This window comes from Somniosus microcephalus, chromosome 3 (genome assembly GCF_052327205.1).
Source record: "Somniosus microcephalus isolate GS21.2 chromosome 3, FLI_Smic_1.0, whole genome shotgun sequence".
Lineage (NCBI taxonomy): Eukaryota > Metazoa > Chordata > Chondrichthyes > Squaliformes > Somniosidae > Somniosus > Somniosus microcephalus.
This window is the reverse complement of record NC_140989.1, coordinates 338,869,676-338,888,031: the sequence shown is the minus strand read 5'-3', so window position 1 is coordinate 338,888,031 and position 18,356 is coordinate 338,869,676. Positions and strand designations below refer to the sequence as shown.

At 43.2% G+C, this 18,356-nt stretch overlaps 1 protein-coding gene across 1 annotated transcript in view; it reads left to right on the top strand.

The window, feature by feature from the left end:
* Nucleotides 1-14,269, top strand: part of szt2 (SZT2 subunit of KICSTOR complex) — a 293,641-nt gene extending 279,372 nt beyond the window's left edge. Inside the window, exons 70-73 of the mRNA XM_085978227.1 lie at nt 5,884-6,370; nt 7,534-7,650; nt 12,189-12,257; nt 12,982-14,269. Of these exons, the coding sequence (XP_085834353.1) occupies nt 5,884-6,370; nt 7,534-7,650; nt 12,189-12,257; nt 12,982-13,128 (820 nt within the window). The 3' untranslated portion in view covers nt 13,129-14,269. The remainder of the gene's footprint in view (nt 1-5,883; nt 6,371-7,533; nt 7,651-12,188; nt 12,258-12,981) is intronic.
* Nucleotides 14,270-18,356: the final 4,087 nt, after the last annotated feature.

Here is an 18,356-nt window from a genome sequence, read left to right as displayed (position 1 = left end):
GACCCTCTTGTGTGTGCCTTTGCCTATCCTACTGATGGCACACCGTGCTTCCCCAGTGGCTGCAGCATGGCTGGTGGAAGGCTGCTGACTTTCAGTGGGGGACACTGCACATGGCCTTGTTGGTCGACCTTGAGGAGCTGGATGCTGGGAGTGTGAAATCGAGTGACGGTGTTTCTTCTTCTTTACTCTCCTCTCCCTCTTGGTCACCCACTGGCTGGGCAGGCTGCATTTCTTGGGTGTGTGAAATGAGGAAGGCACAAGGGTAGGGTTGTGGTGAGGGGAGGGCGGGAAAGCAAGAGTGCATGTGAGAAGGAGGATAACATATGAGGATACCAGCCCCTTATATTCTTTCAGCCCCACCACTAGCCAAGGGCTCAGCCATGCCCCTGCCAAGAATGGCCAACACCCTTATCCTCCAAGGGGGTAAGGTGAGGCTAGGGATGGGAGGTGTACCTCGTGTTTGGGGCTGGTATCCTCATATGTTGGTAGATGAGTGATTGGGGTGGGGGGGTCGTGCATTGAGAAGTGTGTGAGGCTAGTGGCAGTTGGTAGGAGATGGCTTTTGAAGATGCGTTCACTGACCTTGACCACTGGTCTGAGGTGATAAAGCTTTTTTGGGCACTGGAGCCAGGCTGCGCGACCCTGCTGGCAGTGATGGCCTCGGTGATCTGGTCCCACATCCTTTTTCTGGAGGGCCTCCTGGCCCCTGTAGTTAGAGGACCTCTCTTGCAGCGTTGACCCCCGCACAAAGCTGGAGTGCTGTGTGCGAGACCCTGGGTGCCCCTTCTCTGGCTTGCTGAACCATTTGTGTTAGTGCTGAAGCACTTTCCCTATTTCTTTTAGGTGCGGAAGGCCATTCAGCTTTAAGAGCTGAAAAGTCCCATTTGGAAATTCTTTTTAGTATTTTTTTTCAGAAGGCATTGAGCTGTAAGGGCTAAAAAGGTGCCTACTTTTAAATGATTTTTATTTTTTCATTTTAGAAGGCAGTTCCCCTTTAAGGGACCGAACTGCTTTCTGAAATGACAGCCTTGCTTTAAGAGGAGGCCGTTCTTGCTGCAATGATGCTATGGCCACACTACATTGGGCCTCCTGCCGGGACTAACACCACAAAAACGGCCTTGCAGTGGTAATTGGCGACCAGCGCCATGAATTTCGGCAGCTGTTAACTCCGGCCCGCGCGGACACTGGCAGGTTTTTATTGATCTCCAATTTCTAGGCCATGGAATTCAGTATATATTTCCAATTGAGAGGGACCTAATAATCCTTAACATTAGGCTTTGTAATGGCATGTTCTCAGCAGGCTGGTAATAATATGCCCCTATTATGTGCTGGGCATTGTTATCTTTCTGCATTTATTCCACCTAGATTTTGACACTCCCTTGATGTGAAATTGCAGATTACCTTCAGGTACAATCTAGGTAACAACATATAAAGTTTTGGGGAGACCAAACGCAGATTGGGTGACCGCTTTGCGGAACACCTCCGTTCAGTCCGTAAGGGTGACCCCGAGCTTCCGGTCGCCTGTCATTTTAATTCACCGCCCCATTCCCACTCGGACCTCACTGTCCTCGGTCTCTTGCATTGTTCCACGGAAGCTCACCGTAAACTCGAGGAACGGCACCTCATCTTCCAATTAGGCACTTTACAGCCTTCCGGACTCAATATCGAGTTCAATAATTTCAGATCATAACCTCGGCCCCTATTACATTTTTACTTATTTTTTATCCACACCTTTGTTTTGGCCCTTTCCCCCCCCCCCCCTTTTTTTTTTCTCTCTCCCACATGGCAGCTGTCTCCCATTCTGCCAGCGCATTTCACACCTAATCTAGAGCCGTCTTTTGTCTCCACTAGTCCTATCACCATCTCGTCTCGTTTTGAATACCTCTTAAAACTCAACTCTTTTTTGTTCTCTCCCAGCCTGGCCTCTTAATCTATTTCATTTCCTGTGCTTCTTTACTCTTGACAAAGGGTTTTCACCCGAAACATTGACTCTATTTTCTCTCCACGGATGTTGCCTGGCCTGCTGAGTTTTTCCAGCATTTTCTGTTATATAAAGTTTATATTTGTCTACATAAACTGTAGTGATTTCAAGAATTTTCACTCTGTAAAGTGAGAATCAATTAACTATATATATTCAAAATGTAATCTAACCGTTCCAACATAAATCTTCCCCTGATCTGTTGTTTCTGCACAAATCTAATTAGTGAGTACAGACCTATTTGAGACACACCTCAAATACAAGTAAGACTACTTGTTAATTATCCTTTTGGTCGATTTGTCTATAAATTGTAATTTAACTCATTTCTGAAGGGTTTCTGGTTGATCAAGCTATGGAGCTGTGGCTGAATCTGATCACAGTATTATCACACTCCATTAACTGCCTTGTACTGCAATCAATAGCAGAACCATAGCAGAGGGAGGTTTGAAGCATTGACCGACAGTGAGAACAGACTTTTCTTTTGTGAACCATACTACAGCCACAGTTAGTGGGGTCTTGTTGGGCCAGGGAGGTAGAGTTAAGAAAACCTAAGGAAGACTCATTTAGGTCTGTTGGCGAGCTACAACCCCAGATTATATATACTGTGTGCACTTTAAAAATCTCAAATCTTCCTCATTTGTTTATCTTCCACTTACAAAAAGGATGTAGCTAAAGATTTGCAAAAGGATTTACATTGGTTTACAATTCTTCAGACAAATGAAAATGAGCACTGATGAATATATAAAGTGTTATACATGGGTCAAAAGTGTGGATCAATAGTACATGGTAAATAGAATTAGGGAGACTTAAGGACTTGTGATTAATAGTAGATACGTTTGTTTCAGTGTCCAGAAAGTTTGGCAGCGCAATTAAGAAAGTTAATAGAATATTGGGATTATATATATATAGCTGAAACAGTAGAATACAAGTCTACAGAAACTATGTGTTGGCTTTACAATGCACTGGTTAGCCCACACGTCAAACTATAAATGTGGTAAACATCATTGGAAAAGTTACAGAGAAGGGCAGCAGCACTGATCCCAAGTATAAAACAGATGAGCTATGAAGAAAGATTAGGACACCTCATCAAAGTTGTTTGTTTAAATGATAAAGTTAAAGTAAACCCAGATTATCAGTTCAAAGTGAGCCAGGAAAATAGGATGAGAGGACCTACATGGCTCTTTGTAAGAACTTCATTACTCAGTGATAAATATGTGGAATAATCCGCTATTCAGGATAGTAGAGCCAAAAACATTGATGTTCTTCCGATTTTGATCAGTGCTGTAATGGGAGGGAGCATGCCAGAGAGGGTACTGGAGACCTGAGCTTCAATGGGACAAATGGCCCTTTCTCATTCTTAACTTTTCTTGTGTGTTTATGTAATTGAATGAACCAATATCTAGCTGAGGAAAATCATAGCCCTTTTCAGTCTTAGAGTAACTGTGCTTAGCCATGTGATCTTCTCAAGCCATTCCTGCATATAAGGTCTTATTGTGGATTTGATTACCTATTTTTGGGGCACTCTTCCTCATTCTCTGACTGTATCTCACCCTTCACATCCAAAGCTGTTTTCCCCCCCCTCTTTGTCTCTCTCAATGTAGATCTGAGATAAAAATCTAGGATGAGGATTTGGATGGGTTTCTAGATGATCGAGCGGCTGCTGCAAGGGTGTACAGGATGATAGTGTCTAGTGATTTTTGCTTTGAATGACTGCGTTTGGATGATGCACTACATCCAGAGAATTACGAAGAACATATTAAATCTAACGTTTCAGTGGCTAAGCTGTGTGTCTCGCAGGCCTTTCCTCAAGTGATTGAGAACTGTGCAGGTCTCAAACTGGAATTCTGTCTCAACTGTCCGTCTGGATACTCTACAGGAACTTAAGCTATATGTCTCCCAGTTTATTGTTACCATGTGATATTACTGTGTGCTAATAGATTTCAATGTAAAGATTAAAAACAAATTCAAAAATAAATGGTATACTGCTGATGCTCAACAATGTATTAGGCATGCACTTTTACGCTGTATATGCCTCCACTAATATTTTAATCCTTGTAAACTTTACATCAAAATGATACTTTTATAATCTTCCCCCAAATCCTACTTAGTTATGGAATATTGTAAACTTAATATGTGCTTAAATTTCCTAGTGTTTTTAAATGTATTTTCTTTCCCCCTCGCCTCCCTCTCCCAAAGGCAATGGCTCCTTACTGAGTTACGGTTCCAGGGGGCCATCCAGGACCTCACTCAAGTAGCTATTATTCATGCACAAGACTTAACGGTAATGTCAGTAGGATATTTGACTGCAGGGGCATTACAGCTAAGTAGAGTCCTGTCTTCACCTGACATCCATACATGCACTTCCAGCAAGGGCTGCTGGATGTCAGTCGGAACCAGGAATCCTGGCTGTTTTTCCCTTCTTAAACCTGATGCGCTGAGGCCATTGCCACCGCCCCAGCTGAGATCACTTAACTCGGCACAGATTAGGGATTTAAGTTTCATCTTTGTTTAGCAGCCTGGTGGCTAATCAAGCAATTAGGATGTTGTCTCTCACCCAAGATTCCCAAGAATGCAAGTTCCTGATCACTGGTGAAGATGAGGCAAACAGCTTCCACAGAAGCTGGGAGGTTGATGAATCAGCCCATGCCAACCTTATGCAACTTAGCAATCACTGATTCAAAAGCAATCCTGGGGAAACCGAGAAAATAGGGAATCACCTTGTCTTTTGAGATGAGAAATGATGTGCAACGCCTGGGAGACTGAGGTGAAAACATAAATAATTTACACATCTATGATGTGTGAAGAGATTAAAATAATTTACCTATTGAGCCCCTTCCCTTTGGGTATTTTAGCCGTACTTCTATAGTTAACCTCATGGTTACTATGTTTATGATTGGCAGAATTGGGGTAGTCCATCTCTGGGAGTTGGGTTCAAATACAGCTCATACTGATAACCTTCTCCACTGGTAAGGGCCCTATACGCAATCAATTAGACCAGTCACAGCATAAAGTTTTAATTTAATACTAAGTGCAAAATTAACTATCACTCAAAGTCACCGTAGAGATAGCTGGTGTGTGACATGGGAAAATGCACATGTGTAATTTTCTGAGGGTTAAGACACATTTGGGGTGCTGTGCATTGTTGGTGCAATTTAAAATAAACATGTTAAGGCCTTTAAAATGGTGGGCAAAGGAACTTCATATGATTGTGTTCACTAATATTGCACAGTGCAACTTTCAATCCACTTGTTGAGGTAAATGAAGTTTTACTCTGCATCTGCACATTGTGCTTGACACCAACGTTGGAGGGTAAAAATGCCAGTGTTCCATTCTCCATTTAGAACACAAAATACACTAAAAGAGCACAGCTACCAGCAAAGCTGCGCCTGTAGAAAATACTGGCACCTGGCTCTATAGCTCTCCCTGATGCAGTCAAATGAGTATCAACTATAGTTTTGTGTAAGGAACTAGTAATTTAAAAAAATTCAACACACAAAGCTTACCTCCATCACTTTTCTGCCGTGCACAATATGAAACCTTTTCATCTCTCTATTGGCTTAGTTCATATTTATGTGTTCCCACTTCCTGTATGACTCAAGCCCATTCTTTGCTATATTACAAATAGGTACAAATGCAAAATACCATGTGTCGTATCATAGACGTACATATTTTTCTTTTTTCCCCCCCAAGGACAGGACATGAAAAATATAATAATGTAAAGCACGTGAAAGACGTTAAGCCTTCATTTGCCTTGAGAATTGATGAATCGACGTATGGCCGACTCCTGCTCCTAATTCTTATGTTCTTATTTTGCTTGTGTCAGGTCCTGGACCAAACTGCACCTGTCTGAAAGATTAGCTTATTTCAAATGGCTTGGAATTTTCAACGTTTAATTTTTTTTTAAGGTTGCGTTTCTACGTGATAATGACAAGTTGCCGGGAGCTCTTCCCACGACTAACTGCTGACATGCGACGCTTTAAGAAATTACCACGGACTCGTAGGGATTCTTTGGACTTTACTAGAGATTCCTCGTGGTCAGAAAAATCTGAACCCGAACGGAGGGAGACTGACCCAGATGGGTGGGATGAGACAAGCGATTCCAGTGAGTTTTACTCTCATGGGAAACAGTTGAAGATGGCGCCAGAGCTGTTCTACTCCTCTCCACTCTTCCCTTTGTTGGCATCAGAGGTAGCAACAGCCCAAGAACAGATTGCAATGATGGTTCAGCAAGCAAAGTCCCACTGTCGACGTGATGTCCTCTGGCAACGCCTCTTCCTGGGAGAGCATCTGTCTTCAGATAAACACAAAATGAGCAAGCTGTCCTTTGCAGAGCTGGAAGAGTTACTCGGTGCTGTGCATAGCAAATCCATTTCTGAGATTGACCCACAGCTGGTGAGAGAGAGAATATTCTGTAGTTATCAGTAAAGTTGAATGATTATTTTCAATACAATCTGTGTTCCTTATAACTGTTATCGCTTGATGACTCGGGTACTTTCTCCTGCATATCCTGGCTTATTCATTGATACATATTTGGTGGAACTCTAGAATCAATTCCTGACGCACTCAAAACTGATGTCAATGCATTGGTGTGACGGGGATTGGCTCCACAGGGAATCCAATGCATAGGAATCCAGGACTTGCCTGTAGATTAATGAGGATGTACCTGAGCTACCAAAGATCGGTGGTGACTGGATATTTCGAAGCCTCTTCTGATGTATCCATAACTAACATTGGTAGAGTGGCTCTCTGGTTGAATAGCCTACTTTGGGCTGAAAATCAAAGAGTTGTGCAGTTGTTTTTTTAGTGGTATGATATAGACTGGAGAATACTTTATGTTGAAGGTTCTCCTCAAAGTATCATTGCATAATGCATTTTGAACAGTGAGATGCACCACAGTCAAAGCTATTACATTGAACTACATCTCCCTATATTATATTGAGTTTAAAATATAATTATAGTATGCATGCATGAAAGATGTTACAGCAGTAAAATATGACGTAAAACTCTTGTTTTAGGAAAAAAAATGCTTTTAAAATACACGGGTATAACTTTTTCAAAGTCTAATTTGAATTCTGAGCAGTGCAACCACAAGTTTAGCTCCTTCTCCAATCATTGAGAATGATGTCTGAAACTGCAACATATCCATTTTGTTATAATGAATAACACCTCATCAAGAATGAGGAATGTTAGTGTTGAGGAATGAGCATTTTTACACTCCGCATCAGCAGGCAGTATAGCATACGGCAGCTGCAAAGTAAGGCTCTGACTAACCTGCTTCAGCAATATGTCTTAATTCCATCTCCAACACCAACTTCAGCCTCAGACAAGCATCCACGTAAATTCTTTCAGTAGATTCAATCCTGAATATTACACTAAGAAGGAAGCTTATGCATGAAGGAAACAAAACATTGGCGTCACTGTCTTGACAATTGTTTTTAATAGGACCTTTTTAAAATTTGTTTCTCCCAACTCTATCCCTCTATTCCCACTTTCGTTATTGCTCTTTCTACCTTATTACCTCCTTGTATTTATCATTGCTCTGCTCTCTCTTCCAGGATTGCTTCCTCTCGATGAGTACCAGCTGGTATCAGAGTCTGATCAAGGTTTTACTAAACCGATTCTCCCAGAGCTGTCGACACTTTGTAGATGCAGATAGAGGAATCCAGTATCTGGTAAGTTGAAACCCATAATCTAACAGATTTATATCCATTGCCTGATTTAAGCTGCAGGAAGGTGCACTCCTGAAAATGAGCTTCCCAGACAGTGGCGCAACATGCCAACAAACTTCTTCACTAAAACTAGAGGATCTCCTATTGCCTTTGGATGAGTTATTTTTATCCTACCTAACATACATTATTGGGGAAACTGATTTAAGATGATTGAATGACTTACATTGCAATTTTATTGCACAGCATGTGTTGGTGGTATTTTCAGCTTGAACTCCACGATTTTGTGTCGGATTTGTGTGGGAAGTCTAAATCATTGGCCTTGATGATTATTATCTATTCACCTAAATGTGTAACTAATTTATCTCTTAGCGGGATACATAAGAAGACTGTAGGGAAGATGTTCCAGGGTGCAGGCAATTAGGAGGTAGGTTGCACATACTGCATTGGGGGGGGGGGGGTGGTGGGGAGGGCATGGTTAGGTATTGTTGGAAGTGTAGTTTTGGTGTGTGGGAGCACTGGGAGGGAAATGATGGGGTCTAGCAGAAGCAGATGGTTATTGGGTGTGGAAGTAGTAGGGGTGTGTTCTGATATGTTGGCTAGTGTGTTGGGGTGTGGCAATAGGATGGGGGGTTCTGGGTTATGGCAGTAATACAAGAGAATGACAAATGTTTTTGTCATAGAGGTTATTTGCAAAGGTTAGTCTCATCATTTTGATGTAGAATCACCAAAATGTGAAGCCTGTTTCCTGTGGGAGAAATTATATCAAAGGTAGTAACTGTTTTATTACACTTATAGAGGGTGTCTCCTGAGTCCAGGAGAAGGAACTGTTTTTCTCCTACAATGCTGTGGTCCCAAAAAGAATTGGAGGTTCAGACCAATCCTGAATCAGAAGTATTTGAATGAGCTCTTGCAGAAGGAACATTTCAAAGTTGATCATGTTCAGTCATATAACCATCAACAAAAGGATCAATGTACAGGAGCAGAAGTTACCAAAGTACAGTTAATCTTTTGGCTTTACATCACCTTCCAAGTGTCAGTAACTTTTCTCAAGTTTGCACATCTGCACCTACTTAAGACAACAGGTACAGGTACAATCAAGGAGAGTTCTCCATCTTTAATAAAGCTACAGGATCCCAGTTGGGATGATCACTGTAGGATCCCTCTCCTCCATTATAAGTGTAATAACAACAACAACAAGTATTTACTGTATATAGCGCCTTTAACGTAGTAAAGCATCCCAAGGCGCTTCACAGGAGTGTTATAAGACAAAAAATTGACACCGAGCCACATAAGAAATTAGGGCAGATGACCAAAAGCTTGGTCAAAGAGGTAGACTTTAAGGAGCGTCTTAAAGGAGGAAAGAGAGGTAGAGAGGTTTAGGGAGGGAATTCCAGAGCTTAGGGCCTAGGCAGCTGAAGGCACGGCCACCAATGGTTGAGCAATTATAATCAAGGATGCTAAGAGGGTAGAATTTGAGGAGCTCAGATATCTCGGGGGGGTGGGGGGATTGTGGGGCTGAAGGAGATTACAGAGTTCGGGCAGGGCAGGGCTATGGAGGGATTTGAAAACAAGGATGAGAATTTTGAAATCGAGGTGTTGCTTAACCGGGAGCCAATGGAGGTCAGCGAGCACAGGGGTGATGGATGAATGGGACTTAGTGCGAGTTATGACATGGGCAGCCAAGTTTTGGATGACTTCAAGTTTACATAGAGTAGAGTGTGGGAGGCCAGCCAGGAGTGCGTTGGAATAGTCAAGTCTAGAGGTAACAAAGGCATGGATGAGGGTTTCAGCAGCAGATGAGCCGAGGCAGGGGCAAAGACGGACAATGTTACGGAGGTGGAAATAGGCGGTCTTAGTTATGCCGTGAATATGTGGTCGGAAGCTCATTTCAGGGTCAAATATGATACTAAGGCTGCGAACAGTCTGGTTCAGCCTCAGGCAGATGTTAGGGAGAGTGATGGAGTTGGTGGCTAGGGAACAGAGTTTGAGGTGAGGACCGAAGACAATGGCTTCGGTCTTCCCAATATTTAATTGGAGAAAATTTCTACTCATCCAGTACTGGATGTTGGACAAGCAGTCTGAAAATGTAGAGACCGTAGAGGGGTCAAGAGAAGTGGTGGTGAGGTAGAAACTGATGCCATGTTTTCAGATGATGTCACCAAAGGGCAACATGTAGATGAGAAATAGGAGGGGGCCAAGGATAGATCCTTGGGGGACACCAGAGGTAACGATGCTGGAGCGAGAAGAGAAGCCATTGCAGGTGATTTTCTGGCTACAATTAGATAGCTAAGAATGGAACCAGGCGAGTGCAGTCCCACCCAGCTGGACGATGGTGGAGAGGCGTTGGAGAAGGATAGAGTGGTCAACCGTGTCAAAGGCTGCAGACAGGACGAGGAGGGATAGTTTACCTTTGTCACAGTCACAAAGGATGTCATTGGTGACTTTGATGAGAGCCGTTTGGGTATTGTGGCAGGGCAGAAACCGGATTGGAGGGATTCAAACATGGAGTTCCGAGAAAGATGGGCACAGATTTGGGAGGCGACAACACGTTCAAGGACTTTGGAGAGGAAAGGGAGGTTGGAGATGGGGCGGTAGTTTTAAAAAATTTGTTTATGGGATCAGGGCATCGCTGGCAAGGCCAGCATTTTTTGCCCATCCCTAGTTGCCCTTGAGAAGGTGGTGGTGAGCCGCCGCCTTGAATCGCTGCAGTCCGTGTGGTGAAGGTACTCCCACAGTGCTGTTAAGTAGGGAGTTCCAGGATTTTGACCCAGTGACGATGAAGGATCGGCGATATACAGTACTTCTAAGTCAGGATGGTGTGTGACTTGGAGGGGAACTTGGAGGTGGTGGTGTTCCCATGTGCCTGCTGCCCTTGTCCTTCTAGGTGGAAGAGGTCACAGGTTTGGGAGATGCTGGTGTATGGTACAAGAGGAAATATAACAGCATGGACAGAAAGGTGGTTGACGGAAAAGAAACAAGAGTTAGGGTTAATGGGTGTTGCTTCGATTGCAGAAGGGTTAGAAGTGCTGTACTCCAGGAGTTGGCACTTGGTATGTATATAGATTATATATGGATGATCTGGACGAGTTTAGGGAACACAAAAGTAAGGAGTTTGGCAAACTAGCAAGGAGGACTGCAAAATACTTCAGGAAGACACCGACAGATTAGTGGAATGGACAGACAGGTGACAGATACAATTTAATGTGGATATGTGTGAGGTAACAATTTCAGGAGGGAAAAGGAGTGGGAGTATACACTCAACAGAAAGATGCTGATGAGTGCGGATGAAGAGGGACGCAAGGGTTCAAATAACTAATTCCATGAAAATGCAAGTGCTGGTAGATAAAGTCATAAAAAAATGCCAACAGGATATTGAGATCGAAATAGGGACATAGAGTACAAGAGCAAAAAAACCAGACAAATTGTATAAACATTGGTTAGGACAGTTTGAGTACCGTGTGCAGTTTTGGGCACCTCCTATTACAGGTAGACTATCCTTTATCCGAAAACCTCGGGACCAGCCGTGTTTCGGTTTTCGGAAAATTTCGGATTTCGGAAGGTGGGTCGGTCGGGGTCGGCGGGGGTCCGCGGGGGGGTCCGCAGTCGTGGCTTGTCCGTCGCTGCTAGCCTGGAATGCAATGAAGTTCCGCATTTCCACCAACAGGTCGTCGTGCTCGGTCGGAACAGGGGCCGGCACCGCCGCGGGCTCAGAGCTCTCGTTGCTTTCGAGCCTTTGGAAGAGAGTCAGGTGGTTCCGCGGGGGGGTCGGCGGGGGGTCGTGCGCACGACTTATGCTGACCCTCTGCTCAGCGTAAGTCGTGCGCCACTCTGGTCATGTCGTGCGCACGACTTACGCTGACCGAAAAAACCTTCGGTTTTTAGAGGGTTTCGGTTTTCGGAAGTTCGGATAAAGGGTAGTCTACCTGTATAGGGAAAGAGAATTAACGTACTGAGTCTGATTACAGGACCATTTTTATGGCTTTCAATGCACAACATTTCATCTGAACCTTTCAGCACGTTGGTCTCAGGTATTTTAACATCATGGAGGGTGCTGATTGACATCACTGCATTGATTTGGCGGGGCTTCGATCAAAGCATTTTGCAGGCTTGACCTTTTCCCATCCTATTGATGGATGTTTCCCAGGCAGGAAGTGCTCATTTGTCAGATAAATACAATTGAAACGTTTAGATAGGTTTTGCCAGGACAGGCGTGATCAATCGATCACAAGTGAAGCACGAGCAGGTGGTATTGCCGTAACATTATTCATCTCCCAAAAAAAAAATACCTTTTCTTATTTTCTGAATGTTCCTATAATAAACTAAGTATTTGGGGGATTAATCCAGCTGTTAAAATATATATTTTTTCAAAATCCTAATTTGTTCTGTGCATCACTGGGTGACCGCAGTGATCATATTTATGTCTTGTACGTTCCTGTATTCCTGTCATATAGTTAGGGTGACATTAGCCTGTATTGGGAAAGAGGAGGGGCTGTGATCATCTTCAGCCTGTCTGTAATGCTGTGATGTAACTTTCTTCACAGGCGGTGTTGAATCAGAAGTTTATCGACTGTTTTGTTCTCATCTTTCTTGATTCACAGTCTGCAAAGACGGTAAGATCTCAAAAGAGAATCACAAAGTGACTGAGAGACCCGTGTATGATATAGACAGGATGATATGTCGCTTGTATAAAACTGAATCTCACAGGAAGGGGCTCCAAGAAACACTTGTATAACTAATGGCATAAGAGCATTTCCCCTCTATACATAGGGGAAGGTGAGTGACAACACTGTATAAAGAGAAGTAAGAAATGAGTGTGTGGCAGTGCGCCAGTGCCAAATGTTGGTGTTATAGTGAACTGTGCCATTTAATGGTGACATGCAACTTTGACCCAGTAATCACAGAGTGAGTAACGGATCTTAATGCTGCTGTTGGGGAAGGGCTGAGCAGAGCTGGAGCACTTTCACACAGAAGATCAGGAGGAAAGAGTCAGTATTACCCTGGACTGCTCTTGCATTTCTATTAGTGACATTGCCAGTTGATGTAATGTGGCATGGATCAACGGTCCAGTGGCTCCCTATAATAGCTGACCAAATCAGAGGCCGAACCATCCTGAAGCCACACTTATCCTAGTGGCAGCTAAGAGCAACATGGGTGGGAGTTTCTGAGAAGGATGCCCTTTCGCCTCATTGTGCATTATGGAGACCGAGGGAACTGGCAAGGAAAAAAAGTGCATTTTATAACCTATTAACTAAAAATGTACACTGTTTCTATATAATGTGGCTATGTATTTCCACTAACCTATTCCAATGTTCGAAACTGCTTTTTCTTTTTCAGAATCTAAAGGTTGTATTCCGAGAGCCACTTCCTGCACAGCCACAGAACAGTGACAGCCCCTTACCTCAGCTTGTATCCATGTACTATCACCTGGAGTCTGTCATCAACACTGCATGCTTCAACCTGTGGACTGGTATGCTACAGTAACAGACATCAAACCCACCTGCATTGACTTTTGGACTAATCTACTTTATTATACTGACTTTTACATTCACATTGTTACTCCTCAATTGTTCGAGGCAAAAAAACTGTGGTGTAGTATGTTCCACACGACAAGAAGTATTGACTTTAATATGATTCATTCTTTTTATCCCTGTACGTTCACTTCAAGGGATCTGTGGGCGCCTTCCAAAAGTCAGACAGTGCGTTTTTATTAGATGTTTGCGTTTATTAATTTATTTTTTATTTACTGAATTTATAGCTTATTTTACTAATTAATATATGTCATCACATTTTTTTCTGGTTTTCTTTTAAACCTTTTGTCCCCTTCCTTTCTTCATCTTGGTTGTTTCATCGATGTATGATGCCAACCCAGGAAGGTGGAACAACTATCCATGGACTTAACAGAAGTATTGCTCATCCTGTAGCCAGACAGCACTGTGGCTATAGGGCAAGGTACATGAAAGGTGTTTCCTTCCCCTCTTTTCTTCCCTCCCTCATCAAAGTAAAGAACTGACAAAACTCATCAGTGTTGTGGATAGATTTGAGCAACCAGGCCCAGCAGGAATGAGAATCTGAGATTGTCAGGTTGTAAAGCACGTGTGTCTCGGTTGTTAAATCTGAAACTTTTAAAGATTTACTTTTGTTAGGTGCCTGCATTATCTCAAACTTACATGCACTGGAAAACAATTGAATATACTTTTCTGAGTGATTCACAGGTATCATAATCTTCAAAATTCAGGTTTGTTCTCACCTTAAAAAAGAATACAAAACAAAATCCTAATTTCTGCATTACATTCACTTTGCGTGTTCCTGCACTCGTGACACATTTCCATACATGGCCTGGTAGAGGTGTTGCTTTGAGCATGGCTTCCTGACCACCCCTACAGCGAAATAAAAGTGGTGGTGCACTTAGGGCTGAATGCTCAGAGTGCATAAGAAGTACCTTTGGTTTTAAAGCACATTCCTTCGTAGAATGTCAACAGTCAACTACAGACTTAGTTGCAGCTGCACAATATCTCTTTGCTTAAGGATGATTAATTATGAATGAATATATTTGTTGTATATTATGTATATAGTGAAAATGGCTGGATGATCATTGTAAAATAATAAAGTTCTATTAATCATTTTCTGTGCGAACAAAGTGTTTCCCTGTACCATCTGAACATGTTCTGGTCTACAGACCAGTGAGTTTTTATTCAATTTCATTTTTACAGCTGTTTTATTCTTCTATCAATATTTTCATCTTTTCTTCCTCATCTTTGTGACTCGAAGTTTTTGGATGGTTCAGAAAAATGGGCAGAATTGCAGAATATAATCCCCCAAAATCCAGGAAAATCCATTTACTAAAGAGAATTTGACTTATTCAGTCACCATATACCAATGGTTTTAATTCTAAAAACATGGAATCGCAGAATGTGATTCCAAAACACCGGTAAAAATCATGGAATCCATGTAGTAGAATTTGATTGATTTCAGTCAGTGTTCAACACTGGCCCTGGTGATATTTGTAAATGTTGGTGGTTAATCTGGGAAAGTTGTAACATTTAATGGCGTGAGTGCGCTCGGGGTACTCACGCATCTGGCCGTTGGAAATGCCGGCGTTCAGCATGAACAGCGCATGCGGGGAACGCCGGCATTTCCAGACCTCGAGCGCGTGCGACTGCACAGGCAGCGCTTGCGCAGTGAACTTCGTAGATTTCATTCATGAAATCCGTGAGGGTAAGTCCTCAGAAGTTACACGTAAAAAAAGCAAGTGTAAAGTGGTTCATTGGCTGCGGAGGAAGAAACATTTTATCGTGCAGCTTCTGAAATGCAATATTTTTGTTTGGGAAAGGGAGGGAAGTTATTTTAAGAAATTTTAAGTAAGTTTTAAAGTTAAAAAATTTTTTTTTAAAGGGTTCTCAGAACGGTAGGTAGAAGGAGCAATTGTGGCTGTGTGAATGGAATGTGAGAATGAGTTATGTATGTATGTCCACATATATTCCTTTACGTATATGTATGTATGTTTTATATTCCTTTACTAATGTGTATGAATGTATGTTTTTAATTATGATTTTCCAATAAGTTACTTTCTCTGAAAGTCATAATTAAATAATACATTCATACACATAAGTAAAGGAATATATACATAACACGCAAAGGAATATATACAGACATACATACTTTCAGAAGCTCCACGATAAGAAATATCTTCCTCCGCAGCCTCTGGAGCAACTGTACCCATGCTTTTTTCATGTGTAAGTTGTAATGACTTGACCTCACTGAAAGCATTAATGAAAGCGGCGAATTATACTGCGCACGCGCTGCCTGTGCAGTCGCACGCGTTCTGCCTCTGAACCCCTTCGTTCAGAGGACAGGAAATGCCGGTTTTCCCCACATGCACTGTGCATGCTGAAAACCGGCATTTCATCCGGCCAGATGCGTAAGTACCCCGACCGTACTCGCATTTGGAAGGGAATTACTGGGCCAACATTTTACATGTCAATAAAATGAAAAATTTAACAATTGCACGACTTGCCCCCTCGCATCTGCGACTGAGGGTCCAAGGAGGTGCATTGCACAAGAGGTCATCATCGTACGTATCCTCACACTGTTCCCTTTGGGGAACTGTATGAAGTGGTGGAAGGATTTATGGCCGTGATTAACGCTCATTCCGTGACCGTAACCATCTTTGAACCAGCCATTAGGGTGGTTAGTCCTATGGCGGGAGGGTTTTACGGGCTCCCACAACCCATCTGAGGGGGGGGGGGGCCACCAACACCCACGGACGCAAGTATCCCGCTGGATGTCCACCCAGAATTTAAAGTTGGAACTCCGACTCCACTTGCCGGGACTGTCTGGAGTGGGGTTCGAAACCCTACTCCTTCTGGCCCAGCGGCGGGGATGCTTACTGCTACGCAAAAGGCCCACTCCGCACAAAAGGTGACACCCATACGTTTCCTGCGCCTTTTCCCTCCCCGTGACTGGAGCCCTATGCTGCCATTTCACGTTGCTAATCGGATTGGGCCTTTGTCATAGCGGTAGGATCCCCGCCGCTGGGCCAGATCAGGGTAGGGTTTGGAACCCCGCTCCAGACAGTCCCGGCAAGTGGAGTCGGAGCTCCGGCTCTAAATTCTGGGTTGACATCCAGTGGGATATTTGCGTCCGTGGGTGTGGGTGGCCCCCCCTCCTTGTATAGCTTGTGGGAGCCCGTAAAACCCTCCCGCCATAGGACTAACCGCCCTAATGGCTGGTTCAAAGATGGTTACGGTCACGGAATGAGCGTTAATCATGGCCATAAATCCTTCCACCACTTCATACAGTTCCCCAAAGGGAACAGTGTGAAGACACGTATGACGACGACATTGCTAAATAAATAAATGGAATTTAAAAAATTCTTTTAGGGCTTTTAAAAGTCTTTAAATTGCTTTAATTCTGTTTAAAACTACTTCAGATTACTCAAAATAATGTAAACATTTTAAAAAGTTTATAAAAGTTACCAAAAGCTTCAAAAAACTTCCAAAAACCTATTTAAACTGCTGCTTTGCATGTAAAAATGGTTAGCAGCTTGACAGAAACATTGGGGGCGTGTCCAGTGAAACTGAGACCTCAAGGGGCGTGTCTCACTTGCACTGCACGCTACAGGCTTCGCGCTGGCTGCACTCCTGGGCGGCGTGACGTCATACGCTGCCCGGGATTCTTCTTCTGGAAACACCAATTCCAGGCGTCCCTGGAGCTGATCGTCAGTAGCGCGGGGTAAGTGTAAATACGGGGCTTGCACGCGCTGCAAGCCCCGTTCTGGAATTTCTGGGCCAATGTCTCATCCTATCAAAGGTCAGTTGAAGCTGCAAAATATAACAAAAAATCTATCATTTTTCGGCAGTCTATCTCAGCCTTGAATATACTCAACAACTGACCATCCACAGCCCTCTGAGAAACATAGAAGATAGGAGCAGGAGTAGCCATTCGGCCCCTCGAGCCTGCTCCGCCATTCAATGAGATCATGGATGATCATCCAAATTCAGTACCCTGTCCCTGCTTTCTCCCCATACCCCTTGATCCCTTTAGCCTTAAGAAATATATCCAACTCCTTCTTGAATATATTTAATGTATTGGCCTCTACTGCCTTCTGAGGTAGAGAATTCCAAAAATTCACAACCCTCTGAGTGAAGAAATTCCTCTATTCTCAGTCTTAAATGGCCGACCCCTTATCCTGAGACTATGCCCCTAGTTCTAGACTCTCCAGTCAGGGGAAACAACCTCTCAGAATCTTATGTTTCACTGAGATCACCTCTCATTCTTCTAAACTCCAGAGAGTATAGGCCCATTCTACTCAATTTTGCATCATAGGACAACCCTCTCATCCCAGGAATCAATCTAGTGAATCTTTGTTGCACCGCCTCCAAGGCAAGTATATCCTTCCTCAGATAAGGAGACCAAAACTGTGCACAGTACTCCAGGTGTGGTCTCACCAAAGCCCTGTACAATTGTAGCAAGACTTCCTTACTCTACTGGACCATAATGTGATACTGAATATCTTCTGCAATTCCCCACTTGGTGAGACATTACTTCAGGGGAGCAGGTAAGGTAAACCAACGCCACACTGCACCTCCTAACAGCTGGTTCAAGAGCAAGATTGGCAGAGGAGTGGTACTAGTTCATCGACCCACCTTTGACAATGGTACATGTATGCAGGGGTTACCTTCAATGAAGAGAAAAAGAACTTGTAAAATACGAGTTGGGATGATAATTTTCACGAAGAATTAGCATCTACTTGTAACCATTCATGATGGGTGGTTTTCCCCACGTAGTCTTGTGCTGAGGGATTTGCCTGGAGAAATTAATTTAAGAACAGTTTTTGTCTATAGATGCAGGAAGACCTCCGAGAACATTACACAGGATGCATACCCTATTCATTTTAAGGCAGAGTTTTCCTCGATTAATAAAGAGAACAGCTCAACATACCTTTCTGCCGAAGCAGCAGTTTTCTGCACCTAAGGAAGAGGTTTTTAATAATAAAGAAATTCTACACAGGTATGCTTTAGGACTGATCAATGATATGAAAAGATTGATGGCCGTTTTCCATTTAAATTTTTTTTGTTATAATGAAGTCAATATTCTACTCGTATGGTTGGAACTCAACAAAGCCCCTCGGTTACATGAGCAGTCAGATTGAGCGTTATCAATTAATGACGAATTGCCAACCGGCACCACTGTAAATGAAGCAGTCACTG